The sequence below is a fragment of the Chaetodon auriga genome, chromosome 1, assembly GCF_051107435.1.
Source record: "Chaetodon auriga isolate fChaAug3 chromosome 1, fChaAug3.hap1, whole genome shotgun sequence".
NCBI lineage: Eukaryota > Metazoa > Chordata > Actinopteri > Chaetodontiformes > Chaetodontidae > Chaetodon > Chaetodon auriga.
Genome location: NC_135074.1, coordinates 12,998,848 through 13,016,886, shown reverse-complemented (window position 1 = coordinate 13,016,886; position 18,039 = coordinate 12,998,848). Strand labels below are relative to the sequence as shown.

General features: G+C 40.5%; 1 protein-coding gene across 1 annotated transcript; it reads right to left on the bottom strand.

Moving 5' to 3' along the window:
• Positions 1-5,799: 5,799 nt before the first annotated feature.
• Positions 5,800-17,238, bottom strand: LOC143338873 (alpha-protein kinase 3-like). The gene is made up of 13 exons (XM_076759770.1): positions 17,114-17,238; positions 14,945-15,066; positions 14,574-14,691; positions 13,111-14,359; positions 9,537-11,631; positions 8,513-8,660; positions 8,126-8,253; positions 7,993-8,028; positions 7,624-7,898; positions 7,313-7,401; positions 6,987-7,204; positions 6,502-6,550; positions 5,800-6,372 (listed from the first exon to the last, which is right to left on the bottom strand). The coding sequence occupies exons 1-13, from the start codon at positions 17,236-17,238 to the stop codon at positions 6,057-6,059; spliced, it is 4,968 nt and encodes a 1,655-aa protein (XP_076615885.1). The 3' UTR covers positions 5,800-6,056.
• Between the last annotated feature and the right edge of the window lie 801 nt (positions 17,239-18,039).

The window sequence follows — 18,039 nt, the reverse complement described above, 5'->3', positions numbered from 1 at the left end:
TATGGGAACTTTTTGGATGCAAACAGCTGCCAGTTTCTGGCAGAAATGAGGCTGTTGAAAGCGGTGAGACTGAATCAAAAGGATGAAAGACTCTAAATTTAACTCGGTCATATTTCTCGGTGGTTTTGTCGCCACAAGCAACCCCTTTCAGATTACACATCGTTGAATGAAGCACTGTTTTATTAAAAATATTGATGACTGCACCTTTAAATAAATCTCAGGCTTTGGCAAAACATTCACAATATAGAGCAGCCTTTCCTTTAAAATCGTGAGTCTTAATGGCTTACAATCAGTGACAGTTGTCATGAATCAGTGGGTATCACAAACCAAACAACCACCAATAAAAACAATTACTCTGAACTAATCATTTATGACACATTAATGGCTGCCTTTAAAGGTGGGTAAACTCTACTCTGCAAATACAACAGAGCAGAAAGTGGGTTTAGGAGGGTTTACTTTCCCCTACAGCCTGATAAATAGTTAATCAAAATTTAATAATGTAGCACACAAGAAAAAAAAATCTCAGTTGACAAGTGAGTAAAGTTTTCAGCACCACTGATAATTAACTGCTTTCTTTTATCATGGGCCGCGTCTAATTTCCTGGAGGAAGTGAGTGTGACTGACTAAGTGATAACATAATAGTGACCACACACGTGAAATCCACTAGCCATTTTTGCTTGTTGACTTAGCCTGTGAGGATTATTAACACATATGTTACACATGTTTGAGGCATCATTAAAAAGTCAGATTTTATGTTAGCATTTCTATGACTCATATGTAATTGTGCCGCTGCCCTCCCCCCAAGTGCTTCACATTTCATTTTAATGTCACAATATGATCTGTGATTATGTGTTTTTTCTGAATTGTGTTTTGTTTTCCCCTGATGTAATGTGTTTTATCATCACTGTTTGGTTTTCCTGGGGACAACCATGTTTGCAGGGACACAATAATTAAAGGGTCTATGTCATACTGACATTGTGTTTTGGAAATTGACCTTATAAACAAATTAAAAAATGCTGTCATTTTTAGCAGTCTGGGTTTATATTTCTCCACTGAAGAAAAACATACAAACTGTACATTAATAATTGTTGGTGTGTCACACAAGATTAATCATCAGTTCCAGTGTTAAAAGAGAAACATTATATTCATTTGTCCCCTAATTCAGATTTGTATATGATCCAGTTTTTCAAACCAGCCAAACCAACACCTAAGTCACCTAAGTTATATGCAAGTGCATTGATGGAATAACGTCGGCTGTCAAGTTCCCACACACTGCAGAGTTCAGTTATTCATTAATTTCTATCTCTCAGGCAATTTCTAACCTCAAATTATTCTTTGAGTTCAACTTTTTTTCCGCTTGTGTATTCCTTAAAGGGCGATATTTAACTCAACTTTGGCTCAATACTAAATCAACAAAGCAGAGTGTGAATGCTGTTTGCAAAGCTGAATTTCACAGCTGGTTTATGGTGGCTTTATACTCCATTAGATTGTTGTGATCTTTCAGCACGGTGGCCACACATTTGCCATGCTTCGCACAGAGGATGTTGTGGTTGCTGCACATCCTCTGTTCTGTTTTCCTCTAAGCAGAGGAGGGAAGTAGTTGTGAGGTGATACTAACTGTTCTCCAAATTATATTAAAGACTCATGTTTTCATTTTTTTAAACTACATCCCAATATCCCACTATTTCCACTGTTGTGGAAACCATTATTAGGTAATTCACCAAACCTGTTTGTCCACATTGCCTCTTGAATATCCTGGTCTGTCAGGGTGGTAGACCAGGGATTTTGATATAAATATAACAGATATCTCTTGACACCCAGGCATCATAGAACCGGGTGACTGTGGTGAGCTTAATGCAAAACATAATTGTGCAGATTTTTGTTTCACTTAGCAGCATATTGATGTGGTTCCTTCTATCCTTACCTCCAGCTGCAGCATTGGAAAGGGAGATTGCACAATGCCGAATTGGACTGCACTACCTCATGTGCATATCCATGCATATATAGCAATTAGACAACACTGACTTTATTCAGATGTAGCCTTTAAGTTCCCCCATGAGAGGAAATAACGTGAGATATGCATCAGAATGTCATTATTTTATAGTCAGCAAAAGCTTTCCGTGATATGACAGATTAACTCAGCACTGACAGTCAACTTAGCGATGGCACCGAGACCACCGGCAGCCTGCGACTTTTGGTGTACCGGAGATAAAACTTTTTTCAAATGCCAACTAGTCTGTGGCATTTAGGGACGTGTGATCCTTTTCATATCACCTGCCTAAATGGTCTCAACTACCCTGGCCCACCAATGGTAATTGGGGTCATTCAGGAACAATGATATGAGGTCAGAATCGCAGGTAGCCTTGCGTGAAGCTGGATCTTACTGTAGGTTCCAGACTTGCCGGTCACTGCTCCTGTTTTTCCATTTATTTCCCCATTTTATTTCATGAGATTTTACTGACTGTACATTCTCAGCCTAACGTCTGGCTGAATGTAAAGATGTTATTCTATATCCTGATATAGTACAGCTTTTGTAGACCACTTTTCTGCTATCTGTTGCCGCTGGTATCTGTCCCAACCATCAAAATGAAATGCAAATAAGATCTTCAATGTGGAGCACATTTTTACATGTTGCCACATAATAACACTGAATGTGAGACCGAAAGCTGCAAGTGGGTTTAATGTGCTAAAGACCTGGTTCTGAGTGCGAGAACTCTACATCAACTCCACATTATGTCCTTTTAAATGAAATATCAATCACTCAGCGCTGAATGTACACACAGAATATCTGCAGTTAGGGACTAACGATTCTCTCATTTGCTGTGCCTTATCATGGATATTAATGCTGACATTACTGTGAGTGATCCAGTACACTTTATAACATTCCGCCAGCACTACTCAGTGCAGCAGGAAGAGCTGTGCCAGTGCATCTTTTCTATGTAATTTCCATGCTTGGCTCATAATTTCTTGCTGTGATGACTTACAGGAAGCTCATTTGGATTAAGGTATGTCTCACTGTCTGACGTTATTCTTCTCAGACAAATGTGATTTTTCAAACAGACAAAGATACTGGCTGTGTGACGAGATCTTGCCTTTCAATTTTGTGTATATTTTGTGATGGGTATGTCACTTGTTATGCTGGAATAACATAACAAGGCTTATTATACTATATTCCACTTTTGTATGTTGTGCTTATTTGTCATAGCCAGTTTGACAATTACTAATTAGTGGCCCAGTGGAGCATAAAAACTGCATTAGCAGATGTGATGCAAATGCGATACAGACAGTGAGAAATGTGTTTAGTAGGCTGATCATCTTCCCAGTTAAATCAAATATTCACCTCAATATCTCTGCATGGAGACGTCATTTGTGCAGGTAAACAGTTTACTTGTCTTATTTTCTTTAATGGTATGGTGATTGAACTAACAGTAGATGGCAGGAGTGTCTTGTGTCATGACAGGCCCAATCTTCTCCATGTTGTGATCGCACATCAGTTGCACTCGATCCAGTCTTTTACCTCTGCCTCATCCTCTAGGACACCCAACATGTGGTCGGTCAAAATATACACCCACATCTTCTGAAAACAAATCAATGGAATACACCCAGTTCAGCATGTGGGCACACAGTGGAAATCAATGAATTAATGCCACTCATGAGCCAGATGTCATTCAGTTTGGTTCTATTTTGTGTTATGGTGCTGCAGTATTGAAAGTGTTTATCAGCCAGTTTGTTGCAAATACTTATATACTGTAGGCTTTTTCACTTGTGTCATTAGTTCATGTTGGGGGTGCATTTACTCGGCAGCTATAAGACCAAAACTTTAATGAAGGGGTTCCTATTGTACAGACCGTCCTATTTCTGTCCTGCCAACACAGCACACGTGTCACAGATTATAACAAAATGGTAGCGTGTAAGAAATATGGACAGTGTAACAAAAGCATCAGCTACCTCCCACTAAGTCTGTTATCTCCTCTTCTTGTTGACAGTGTCTGACCCTCTCATGCTACTGGACAACATCAGAAGTGACAGGAAGTGAACTTTTTTATTGAGCGTACATTTAGCTTCCCAGCACTGTTCACACTTGTGTGTGAGCTCCCCACTTACATAAACCATGACTCACTAATGATCACAAATGATTATCCTGATGAAGTTAGCCTTTCACCCCACACACACTGGTTGCGAGCGACACTTCACTCTCTAATGTCTGTGAAGGAATCTGATTTGCCCCTGAGTGGTAGTGCTATTAAGCATGCAATGGTTGGCATTAGGGAGGCTTTATTTTACACTAGCCACACTGTAGGCTGTGTCTTTTCTCATGTTAGGCATTTTTAACAACATCATAAAGTGATGAATCCTGTAGTGTGTTTATTCTAAATATCAATGTTGTTCTGACTCCAGTTTCTATGAAAGCAAATTTTTCTGCATGTGCATGAACATGCAATGTCATTTTTAACCATACTAGTGTTGCGTCTTCTGTCAGTCAGTTAGGCCATCAGTTAGGTCCAAACTCAAATATCTCAACAAGGATGACTTTGCAGATCCCTGACTTTCACTGTAGCACCACCGTAAGGCTGATATTTGAGGTTTTTAGTGACATTTCTTGGCAAATTTGTGTTTAGTGCTGATTAGCAAATGTTAGCATGCTAAAACACTAAGTTAAAATGGAGACCTACTAAACCTTATTTGAATTGTCACATGCTAAACATTACCATGTTAACATTTTAGCTTAGATGACCTAACCTGTGTTAGGTATCTGTATCTGATATCTGTGTTGAACATTGATAGATACAGTACAGGATAACAGGAAATCGCTCTGATGAAGGATACGAGAGCAAAGTAGAACAGCTTTACATCATTTGTAAAATCCTGATGTAGCTGGAAAAAAATCTAGGCAAAATATAGTATTGCTTTGCAGATATGGTCTAAAAGAATGAGCCCAAATATGGTAAAGCTTTCATGCTATTAATCATGGGTGCCTGTCAGTGTGATGACAGAACGAAATGTGACAGTCCTCTAATATAATAGGAGTCAGTGAGATAACGCCGGGTTACTTTTCTTTCTGGAAGATAAATATGATAATGAGTGACTGCTAATGTCAGAGAGGCTGAGTGGGATGGCTTTCATTACAGTGATTCAGCCCACTCCAATAATACGCCAATTTCCATCAAAAATGAGAGAGTTTAAAAAGCACATGTCATGCACTTTCACAGCATCTCCAAACGTACAATACGTCATCATATCTTTTATTTTACAGCCAGTAGGATTCAAAGGTGCAGTACTGTGTCTACAAATGCAGTGCAAGGCAGAATGGCAGGTAAACATGACAGGGTACAATAAAAAAGGCACAGCACCATTAGCCACTGCACAACAGTGTCACATGAAGCTACAGTTGGCTTGATACATTCCTGAAAAAGACAACAGCTTTAGAAACGTGTTGTATGAGCGTAGAGCTTATTGCATGTCCATGTCATAGTTTTACTTTGATTGACACAATAATTCCCCTACATTCTCACAAGAGTGACTACAACAGATACACGTTTGTGCTCGTACATTGAAAATTACACATAGGCTACATATAATGCCACTTCAGTTCAAAATGTTTTATTTTGCACATTCATTTAGTACAAATACACTTACCTGAGACAAGGACTCACAATCTGTCACCTACAATGGTACATGGATTGCTAGAATACAAACCCAGGAAAGCTACTAATCACTACTCTCCTACACTGTGCTGTATGTAGGATACATTCAATTTTCACCACAACATGTGAGGGCATCAATCCATAATAAGTGATAATGGCAAGGAATGGTGGCTGTAAAAATAAAATAGTTAAGTCATATCGTTTATTAATCTATGTCCTGGTCTCTGAAGGGTTTCTATACCTCTCCTAAAAATAGAGGCATCATCAGCTTTCTTTCTTTATTATCGCTCCTCTTGGCCTGTTTTACTGATACAAACCCAACAGTGAACCATTCCTGGTTTAAAAATGGCATTTGATCAGGACACTACTCCACCGAGAGCATCCTTCATGTCTCATTGAATGATAATTACTTCATTCCATCTTAACAGCTTTGGGAGCATCAGCAGCTTTTTGTTTAGTGGGGGTCTTTCTGCCCTCTTGCTCAGTCTTCCTGGGCAGTCTGGGGCTGACAGCAGCTTTCCGGCCAGTCTGAGGACTGGAGGAGCCGGCAGCCATTTTGCGTTGAAGTAGCGGGCTCCTGGAACCCTTGGGCTTTGTTGGTGTCGATAAAGAGTCCATGACCTTGAGTGACCTCAGGCTGAGCAGACCACAGAAGTAGTTACACTGGTGCTGGGAGACAAACTGCTCAAAAACTTTGGGATTCCCATCAATGGATAGACCTTGATGCCTGCAGCAAGACACACATCACACAGCAAAACCAAATGTTACAGTCATGATCTGTATAAATGCAAATTACCTGTAAAATTAGGTTTTCACAGTGTAATTTACAGACACAACACAACACAAATATACTAACCCCGTTGATTTGACTGAGATTCCAACGCCGGTGATCTTCGTGTCAACACCTGCAAAACAACACCACGCAATTACTTTACTTTTCTGTTGCTCATGTAAAATATTCAAATGTGACAGACATGCAAAGTGACATGTCACCGCATTCGCTACGACACTAAGAGTGTAAGAGGTAGAAAAAATAAATAAAAATACGAATGGAGTTTCAGAACGCAACACATTTAAAATGTTCTCACAAATACATGCAAAAAGTAAAATCTAACTAAGATGAAGAATCATAAATCAAAGCCATATATGCTTGTTTTTTGTCTGACAAGATACATCCTCTTAATGAGCAGTTTTTAATGGTAGAGCATTTCACTTGTTTTAGGCTTTATGTCCTTAATTATCTTAATAAAATATTAGAATATCTTACTGAGATTGTATTACTGGTACTGAGTAACTTCATGCTTGAAACTAGAACTTCCAGGATAATAACCCTAACCCTACCTTCTAGCCGACTGAGTAGCAGATTGCCATTGGTCCACTGAAAGATCCAGTGCTGCAGGGCACAGCACTTCTGCTCCACCTCAGAGCCAGTCTTCATATCTATTCTGCCTGTGTGATCCAGGATGGAGTATTTCTGATAGACTCCTGTCAGATCAGCCTCCACTGTGGCATACGGGACAGCGTTTGCAGGTCGGTACATCAAGTAGACTGGAATCACCCTGTGTAACACAGATTGTTGTGATGTCAGTCACCTTTAGAGAGGCTAAATGGTTCATGTGCTGTAAGAGAATGTTAACTTTGATGAAGCATGAACTGATTGTACTCACTCAAGAGAGGGGCCAAAGTTTTCAATGAGTCTCGCTTCTGTGGAGAAGATTTTGCAGTATTCACGAGCCAAGTTCTGGATTTTACACTCCTGTATGCAGAACATTGGAGAATAGCCAGTAACAATAAGCTCAACCTACACCAGTATGTTTATTCAATCTCCATTTGATTAGTACCACAGTAATCCTACGTGGGTGGAAGGAATGATACCTTACTGATTCTCTTTAATGCTGAATTTGTTAGCTGATTGAATGGCATGTTTAAATTAAAGCAGACACAAATAGATTAAAAAAATCAAACCCTTCTTACATACCTGCTTGACAATGTCTAAGTTCCTGTCTATAAGGCAGCTTTCTCCTTTGCCTCCATAGGCGATGGGGTTGCGTGCTTTAATGATGCATGTGTTTCCAGACTCAAACACAGGCTCGAGACCATAGATGACTTTTGCTCTCCAGACTTTATGTGAGCAGCCCTCACCAATATGAGATTCCTTCATCATTATACGGCCAAAGAATTTGTTACCCAAAACTCCAGAATCAGCCACGCCCTTGTTGAATATCAACGGTGTCATTTCAATTTCTTCTCCAGCTGCGTACAGAGTATGTAAGAACGGCAGTCAGAGAAACATTTGGGCTGTGATGCAGGAAAAACGGTGATCTAAACACATTAAATGTCATCTTACCACCGAGGTCCTCACACAGAGACATGCCAGCCAAGACTGCAACACAGTGAGAGAGGACAGAATGAGACTGCTGCCCAGCAATGAAAGCAAAAAGATTTCTTTTATGCCACATGTAAGGTAAATGGGTACATACTGTCCGCACTAAGAAGACAGTCTGTTGACTCTGTCCCATATTCATTTGTGATTGTACATCCATAAACACCAGAGTCTCTGCATGACGCCTGAACAATGGCCAGATTGACCTGAGTTTCATCCCCTGCACTGAGAAACACAAACAAATGACCCAGAATGCTTCAGTAAACCTGTGGAGTCTTTATCTTTGGAATTGTAGGAGTATGTCTGTCAGCCCACAACTATGTTATTTTGGAATGAGGAATTTAAAAGCAGTTTTTCTCGCTAAGAGCCTTCATTTTAAAAAACACACCACAGCATTTTATTGACATGTTTCAACAGGTCTCTCCAAATATGACATTTTTTTGTGAAGCTGCAGAGTTGCTTTAGTCTTATTCTGGAAACTTACTTTTTCTTAATCTGAGCAATCTCCTCTTCATTTCTGTACCATTTGATTGTAGAGTCGCTAAGAACGTTGAAGAACTGGCACCACAATTTCAAGTGTCCCGAGGCGTCTGCGAACGTTTCACCCCTGATCTTACGAATAACTTGAGGAGCTGCAGTGAAAGAGACCCAACACAGACAACATGGTGAAGTTACACACTCTTCTATGTTGTACCTATCAAACAATCCTTAACATATCCAGTCTGATACATACTGCATGTACTATATACATTATACTTCCCATATTGCATAGTGTACTGGGATTGTATGACTAGTATACTGGGACAAGTAGTAGGCTGGACAGTTAAACATATAAACTGTTTCACATCTTGGTTACCTCCACCCAGTACACTGTTACCCACAACTGATCAACAGTGTATGATTGGCAATATTTTTAGCCCTGTGGAACAGAGCTAGAATGAAAAATCAGCCAAGCTGATATTAGCTTATGCCGCATATGTCAGTGTTGGTGTATATATTGGCTAATAAGTAACAGCATTGCACTCCAGAAATGCCAAACTAGGTTTGAGGTCATTTAGAACAATTGCAAAGTTTGTCCACCAGAGACCACTGACAGGTTGGTTTTTCAACTCTAGAATGATGCACTCTTTTCTTTTTCTTTTCTTGGTCACAATTCTTTTTTCACAAATCTACAGGATCCATGTCAAGATTCTAAATGTTTTCATATTTAGAAAAATGTATTACAATTGTAAAACAATGTATTAAACACCACTGGCTTTACAAACACCAGATCTATAAAGACGTGTGCATCTGTCTCTGGGTATGGTTACATTCTGAGGAGCTTGTGAATTGCGTCTCTCAGGCAGCTCTACCAGCATCGCTGTCTGCCACAGTGTCTTTTTTTGATGCTATCATTGGGGAAGAATGAAGAAGTTCCATATGGTACACAATTTCCAACAATTTCGATTAAAGCAGCAAGTCTTCCAGCAACGTTTGAAACTACTGTTTCAACATGAAGGCCATTTTACCTTTGAACTGGTTATGCTTGTCCTTCTCTGCAGGTTTCCCCTCAGTTTTGGGCTGCTGACTTGGTGCTTGAGTCTCAGATGTCATCTTCCTCCTACTCAAGAGCGGAGAACGTCTTTCTGCAGGAGAGCTTTGCTCGTCAGGGGGCTGCAGCAGCGGTGACTGTCGTGTCAGGCTTGGGGACGTACAGAGGCTCACAGGACTTAGGGAAGGCTTGCTGCTCTGTGCAGAAACTTCCTTTTTCTGGGTTTGGCTTTCAGCTGGTGATGTGGCCTCTGAGGCCTCTTCAGGTTTGGCTTTGGGGGTTAAGATTTTGCGTCGGGCCCCAGAGGCCAGCTCCTGTGCAGTAGCAGAAGGAATGGGAGACATACAGTTCCTTTTCTTTAACAATGGAATAGCCTCACCAGTCGGATTGGCTGAGGAGTCAGCCCTTGAAAATTCCTCAAGCATAGAGCTGTCCCGCTGATTAAGTTGATTATTCTCTCGTGTGTCTGTGCCAAGTATACTTTTAGTGGAACACTTTTGTACACTCTGCAAAGAATTGTGTTTTGTGCTGTGTTCTTCCATTTTGTATTGATCCAGAAGTGACTCAGTAGTCCCCCTTCTACTTTTGCTGTTGAGTTTATTTTCTGGAGTTAACTTTTGTTTAAATCCCATATCTTTGCCTTGCACAGGTTCATCTTTGGCATGCTCTGAAACAGTAATAATTGACTCTTGACCATCAGCCTTTTTAGGTGTCACTGTAAGTGGAGTTCCAGGACCTCGGCTGACAGTTCCAGATTGGTTTGAAAGTGATCTGTTGGTCAGTTCATCCTTAGAAGTTGAAGGAAGAAATCTGTTTTCATTCCCAGGCGAGGAAACAACAGGGCAATCTTTCAGAGTAACCAGGGCTGATGTTCCAGTTCCCTGGCAAATGTCTGTCACACCTTCATTGTATTTTTTGGCACTGCCATGAAGTCCTGCGATGTCTACAGTGGTGCCATTGTCTACAACAGAGATAGGCGGGGTTATGAGAGGTTTTTGTAAAGCTTGAAGAGGCGGTGAAGTTGCATTTGTCTGAATTTGTTCCTGATCAGTTTTATTTAGTTGATGATAAACCTCCATGAGTGTGTCCTTTAAGTTCCTGGGAGGAGTGCTGTCAACACTTGTCTCAGTCTTCCTGTCAGGCATCGACTTCTTCACTTCCAGTTTACAGTTGCTGTCATCATTTTTTAAGGGCTCACATGTTTCTCTAGAAGTTGTGATTGGATCTTGTACAAAGTCAGCACAGACCGGTGTGGTGGTCACTGAATTTTCTAGCATGGAGTCAAGAGCCTTTATTTGTGATCTCAAAAGTTCAGCTATAGATATGACTTTTGTGACAGGCTTTTGAATTTCTTGGAAGTTTTTCATTTGGTATTCAGGCAAGTTTGTGTCTTTCAGAGTTTTTGTTGGGAGTGGGAGAGCAGGCTCAGATATTTTTGACTTCAGATTATGTAATTCTGAATTAGTTTCCTCTCCTATTTTTACTATATGCTCATTCTTCTCCATTTTTTTATCAGATGCATCCACAATGATAGCATCAGGGTCTTTATATGCTGCATCTTTGGTCTTTTCTGTTTCGGTGTGTTCAGTCATGTGCAGAACAGCACTTTCTGTCTCCATCGCAACTATCTTCTCATCTGGAGCCACACTGTCAGACATTAATAACTTACCTACCTCCTTACCCTCTACCTTCTCACCAACTTGTATTTCTGTCCCTTCAACAGTTTTTATAGCTGTATCAACTTGGCTTTGCTGGGCGCTGGGCGAAATGTTAAACCCTTGGGTGTTCCCACCACCACGAGGGCTTTGGAGGGGTGACTTCTGTAGGTCTGTAAAAAGGGCCGTATGGCTTTCATTTGATCCTCTGGAATGATCCCATGTGTCCAGTGTCATTTTGTCAATGGCTGCTCGAAGACCATGGTGGAAAGAAGGTGTCTGGATTTCATCTGTCGACGTATCTCTCACTGATGGAGTCTTTTGTGGCGGTTGTGGGTCCATCGCGTGCTGGTTGAGTGGAGGCTCAAGGTTGACAGGTGCATCATTCCTGTTCATCTTTGTCTGGGCATGTGTAACCTTGGGACATAATACAAGCAGAGGTTTCCATGCTGTAAATACTTATTCCTTTATCCCCGGCTATGCTGGACATGCATAAACACATGCAATTTTAAAAACAGCAACTGCGTAACCAGCAACAGAGAGAGAACAGAACAGAAACATTTATTTTTTTACATTTTGAATTAGAAAGCTTTTGCAAAATCCACGATGACATATCAGTTCGCCTTCACCCAGAGTCCAAACACTTTTGACAATCTGAGAGTCTACTTTTTGCCATGACTCACGAACTGCAGGACAGTGGGATCTGTCATAGTTAGACTTATGCATGGTACACTGCTCTGTTCCATAGATGTGCCAATAAAGCATGTTTATTGAGCTGAATCCCTTTTGTAAGTTACTATTATATAGAATTCAGTGTGTAACATATGTCAATTCATTACAGGTGAGATAAGCCATTATATAGCTCAAGGGTCATTCTCTTTTCCTATATTAAAATCAGTATAAATACGATATTAATAGTCATTATAAAATACAATCCTTGTACTTAATTCTGACATTGTGAGGCATATAGCTTCACATATATATGAGCATATAGCCACCTTACATGTGAATGGAAGATGGCCGTTTTACATTTAAGTGTAGCCAGAAAGGAATGTGAACTATTTCAAGAGGTACTTCAGCTGTGCAGTGTTTTGTCTCAGTGACGTCAGTATTCAACCATGCAACTGGCGATTACATAAGCAGTGGACGAGATAGATTGACAATACAAATAGCAAAAGACATGTTTTATTCCAAAGAAAGCTAATCATTTCTTCATTTTCTTTACGTTATGTCAGAATATTCAGTTAGTTATATGCACTTACTTATATAACTTCATCATTCCGGTCACACTCCACCCTCACTTTCACTTTTAAAAGAATTGGTTGGGAGAGAGTTAGATGGGAATATCAATACCACCCTCATGTCAGTTGGTTAAAGTTCAACTGAGATTAAATTGCTTTTTTTTTTTTGTTTGCTGCAGAATACATATTTGCTCTAAGGCTACAGTCAGCAGCTGTTAGCTTAGCCTCACACAAAGGCCTCTGTCAAATGTCAATTTCTGTTGTTAGTCTATATCTAATTGATAAATGCATATAAAACCTGAAGCGTAGAAACAAAAATTACCGTCTGACAGAGACAGGCTAGCTGTTTCCCTGTTCCCAGTCTCTATGCTTTGCAGGAAATCTGCTTTATCCATGTATTATTGCAGAATGCCAAATTCTAAGTATGGTTCCAAATCATAATCAATGCTGCAAAGGCCAACTCTCAGACCTGTGAAATTACAATATCAAACGCAATGCATCAATATACCTGTTGTGTCACATGTGCGTCATTTACTTCTCGTCACACACACATACTTGTAAAATCCATAAATAGCTCCAGGTTGCTTGTGTTACTGATGAGGCCTGCGTTGGCAGCACAAAGCACTCATGAGCTCATGCGAAAAGGCTCACTCACCTCACTCAGCAGCGCTGGCCCAGACACAGACACATTTTTTTGGCAGGGCCTTGTTTCCTTCTCAGACAGCTGATCTGCAGCCTGTTCACACGGACGCTGGGGTAAAGCAGCCCTGCTTTCACACGGTGCTTTCACTGCGTCTCTGTGTGCTAAAGATGCACCAGTGGGAGTATTTGACTTCTCGTCAATGTCCATGACTGTAACACGTTCTGTTTTTGAAATGTCCTCCTTCGCTATGCTGGGTTGCTGGGATGCTGCAGCGCTCATAAGCAGTTGTGTTGAGGTTACGTGAGGACTTTGTGTCTGCTTTTCCAAATGTTCTTCCGTGTCTTTGCGTCCAGCTTCCTTCTCATGCTTTGCAGCTTGTCTGCCTTCAGTTCCTTGCATAGTATGACTTGTAGATGTAAGAGCAGCAGGGGAGACAGAGGCAGTGAACTGTTTCTTCTGTGAAGGCACAGTTACCTTAACATGTGCGTTTTCATTCTTTGACGGCCTTTCAACAAGAAATACTTCGTCTGTTTTCGATTTCTGATGTTCTGTCACGTTCCTGGAGTCTGAATCCACAACAGTGTTCTCTACTTCCATAAGCTCTTCTGAATCGCCCTCAGACTGTACTGACTCTGTGCAGGCCGGAGCTCCAGAGGTACAAATCTCATCTTTTGTCCTTCTCTCCTCAGATGCCGGCTCCCCTGGTGTGTCTGATTTTGCAACTTTGGCACTGCTGGAGATTTTAATCTTCTTTTTGATGAAGGGGGTTTTGGGTTGATGTGCAGTAAAAATCTTCTGGGCAGAGTCGTATATATATGTCCCACTCTTGGTGCCGTTTTCACTGATGGCCTGTCCATTAGTGACAGCAGACACTGCTCCATTAGTGATGGGGACCAGCTTTTCTTCCACCTCTTGCACAGCAGCCTCCTGCAACCTGGCTTCAGGTTCTATGGCTACAGCCTGATGGTTCTCCTCATTGCCCTCGTCCTCCATGGAGCTTGGCGTGCTGAGAAAGGCCTCCATCGTGGAGCGGCGTTTCCTCAGAGTGCGGTCTGGACTGATGGTTCGCAGTGGCTCCTGGTTTTCTTTACCTTCCACTTCCCTGCGTCTGTTGTCGGCCTTTTGTTTGAGCTTGGCAAAGTAGCGCTGGTGGATCTTGAACTCATTCATTTCACCCACCTCCAGAACCCCAGAGCAGGACACAATGCCTTTACTGTTGCTGGCTGAGGCCTGGTACATAGCTGCATCCTCCACAGTGCAACTGCAAAGAAAAGCCAATAGAAGTGGTCTTAATTCAAATTAAAGGATTAAAATAATTCACGATGGTTTTGTGCCATCCTTGAGAGTGACCTATGCCGAGCAGTAATTTAAATGTCATTATAGAGAGTTTGTACAGGCTAATACAATGCTGATATTGGTATCTTGGTAGAAAAAGTGCAGTCAGACGTCACATGAGTGTTTCCAAACATACATACTTGTAAATGTGCAGGGAATGACTTTGTCCATTGCGGAATATTTGATATTTAGGCAGCCCACAGTATCTGTCTAACTGCACATCATCCTTATACCAGATAACTTGAGGAGCAGGGTGTCCTAAAAAAGAAAGAAAGAAAGAAAGAAAGAAAGAAAGAAAGAAAGAAGAGAGAACAATGTGGACATCAGGCAAAACAACCAGAAAGGCAGCAGTTTAGTTAGAGAAATCTGGGTGTGTTATAATTTTTTCAGATGCAGTATAGTATTATTGAGCATGAGACAGATTTTTCATGCAGTGCTGTTTATTATTGTATGTTCCTGTAGTATATCTCCATTGATCTGCTTGCAAGGTGTTACTGCACAGTGTGTTTACCTGTAACCACACAGGTGAATTTCACATTGCAATTCTCGGACACAGCTTTTGACTTGAGGGTTGTCTCGAAGGAGGGCTGTGTTTCCTCCGTTAACTGTGCCATCATACTGCAGAGTGTGCTCCTGTGTGAGAAAAGGGAGCTGGTCAGTCAAGTTGGAAAGGGTTTTTTTTGTTGTTGTTGTTTGTTTGTTTGTTTTTTGTCTTTTTAAGTTTAACATCATTCAATACTGGATTATTGTTTCATGTAAATGAGCAGTTTTCAGACGGTGAATGGTTCATTTTTCTTTCAAACTGATGAGCTAGTAGACCACGTTTTCTATCATTCTCAGAATCTGAAATAAAAACACCAGATGTGCTACTTGTCTTAAGACATTGTCCCCATTACGTCTAGATGACATTCTCCACATTAAAGCGCTGATGATGGAAGTTAATGCAGCTCAGAGACAATTTCTGATTAAAATTTAATGTTTCTGCTCCGATCACTGTTAAAAAACACGGAGTAGCGACTGTGATGGCTCACATAGTTTCAGAAGAAGGATGGAAATGGTAAATGAATGTTTTGAGCCAGTTTGTCACCAGCTTGGCTGTTGCTGGAACAAGACAATGCAAATTTAGGTTAGAGCCTGTGTGGAGCTCAATATGACGGATAATTATCCAAAGTAATAATAATAATAATAATAAAGGAAAATAAACTAAAAAGACATAAGCTCTTATTTTTTATATAATCTGGGGATTTAAATCATCACTGAGCTTTTCGTAGTTTTTTTTTTTTTTTAACAGTGCACTGATTTGGTCATCGAAGCCAAGTTTGAACATTTGCCTTCAATCACTTAAACAATACAAATTCAGACTAGACTAAGATTTATCTGTACTGCGTGTTAGGACGTTCTTATTAGAAGTAAATGTTACACATTCTTATTTTCACAGACCACAGAAAACAGAAACTTAAGTGTTTCCTGTGATCTTTGACTTGTGCAGTTCAGTATGAACAGTTATTTGGCATGTTCTCAGAGAAGTCTAATTAGACCATATGACACTAATTATAAAAATGAAACCACAAACAGAATGGTTCAAGAATATTGAACCATTATACCACTATAATGGAAATGTGAAGGAAATTTCACACACATATAATATAAATTGATGTGGGCTTGCATGCATGATGTAAAACGCTCGTATATATTACGTGCAGTTGACCCATGTCCGGTGTTGACATCCATTTCAGTTTTGGTTCAGGGCACGGTTAAAAGATGCTGTTACACTTCACTGCATGTTACTCACCACTAAGCAAATTAAACAAGACACTAACACTAAAGACAGTCACACTTAATAAGACAGTGTGCATATGGCATGGCTTGCACCGTGTGCTGCTGTTTGTCTTGTCAGAATTCAATGCTGACCTACTGCATATGCGATAAAAATACTGCAGTAATTTAGTTATGATGAGTGAATCTTTAAGATAAATGTGTTTGACTTTTGCAGAAAGTTTTGCCCAACAGCGTTTTCTGTTGCTCATTTCAGGAAATGATTTAGTTCTCAGTTCTTGCTGGAAACAATACCTGCATCCAAACTACCTCAGCTTATGATTTTGCAGCTACAACACACATGAATCGCACAAGCAATTGTTTTGTTCAGGCCCAACGAAGAGTGACAAAGAATCAAATGTCTAGTTTTCCTTATTGGACTCCTAGAATCCAATAATGCTGTATATCATTCTTATATCAAATAACATGTGGGATATGGTATCCTGAAAAAAAAAAGAGAGAGAGAGAGAGACAGGAAAGAAAGGGCAATATTAAAGTGTGTCTGTATCCTCTATAGCTACTTAATGTCGCTGGCTGGCCTGTGAGACTGGCTAGAAGAAAAAAATCTATTACTCCACTCTCTCAAAAGACACTTGACGGTTTCTTCCTTTCAACTGAGGCAAAATTAAAGAGTTGGTCCTGAGTGTATTGCTTGATGTGAAATGGGGCCCATGCCGCATAACTGAGATGCTGTTCTTAATCAGAAGTTTATTTAAACTTTGGTGACCATGGCAACAAACAAAGAAATAACATGGCACACATGTACGCACGAGGTTAGGAAAATCTCTAAGTACTGATGTATGATAGAGCACATGTTGCAGTGCGTCAGCAGGTAGCACAGCACGCTGTCAGTGTTGCACAGTACCTGTTTTCTGGCCTCACTCCGGAGAGGTAGCTGCAGCCGCTAAGCCGGCTACTCCCACTGACATCATCCCCATTGCTGGATCTCCCATTGCCAAAAGAGGAGCGCGTTATCCTCCGTGAACCCATTTCCAAAAGTTAGAGGGAGAAAAAAAAGTTCTCCAGGACAAAAAAAGAAGTTTGTGGTTTTACTTATTTTTGTCTCTCCTGAGAAATTAGCAAGAGCTATAAGAGACAAGAGTGAAAACATGATAAAACACTGATAACTTGACCGCAGACAGAACAGAGAGAAACATTACATAAACTGTTTTTCTGTAGTTGAGGTTAAAAATTCAAACATCAGCAAGAGATGCTCTGTAAAAATACACCTCTGTCCTATTCATTATTTACATGAACAACATTCAGCCGTCTGTTTTATCCAGTTAACTCACCGTTGACAGGTTTCTTTCCCTCCTTTGACAGATACCCCACAGCAATGACTGAAGGCGCTGCAATTTCCAATCAAACATGAGCATGCGTAGGCTGCTGGACTATTTATAGTTGGCCTGCAAATAGGCACAAGAGCACATCATACTTTCCAAAACTTGCCTTTGGACCATTTTACATGAAACAATCTGCTAACAGCAAAAAAAATTAGAAGCCATGTAGTGAAAAAGTCTCCACAGAAACAAGAAAAATCCTTTGGAAGAGCAAAAGATTATTCCAAGTTAAACACAAGGTCATCCCAGGTTTGGTAGTTCCACGAATAGGAGGACAGGGTTTAAAAAACAGGGCGAAGGGTTTTTTCTAATCTGTTACCAATGGATCACATGTGCTCAGAGAAGAGGGGGACCACTTGTGTGGTCAGTAGTCGGCGTTAAGCTCTGTGTACAGACTGTGGTTCAGAATCATATGAGCCTGTCAATCAGGAGAATGACGCCTTCACTTTTA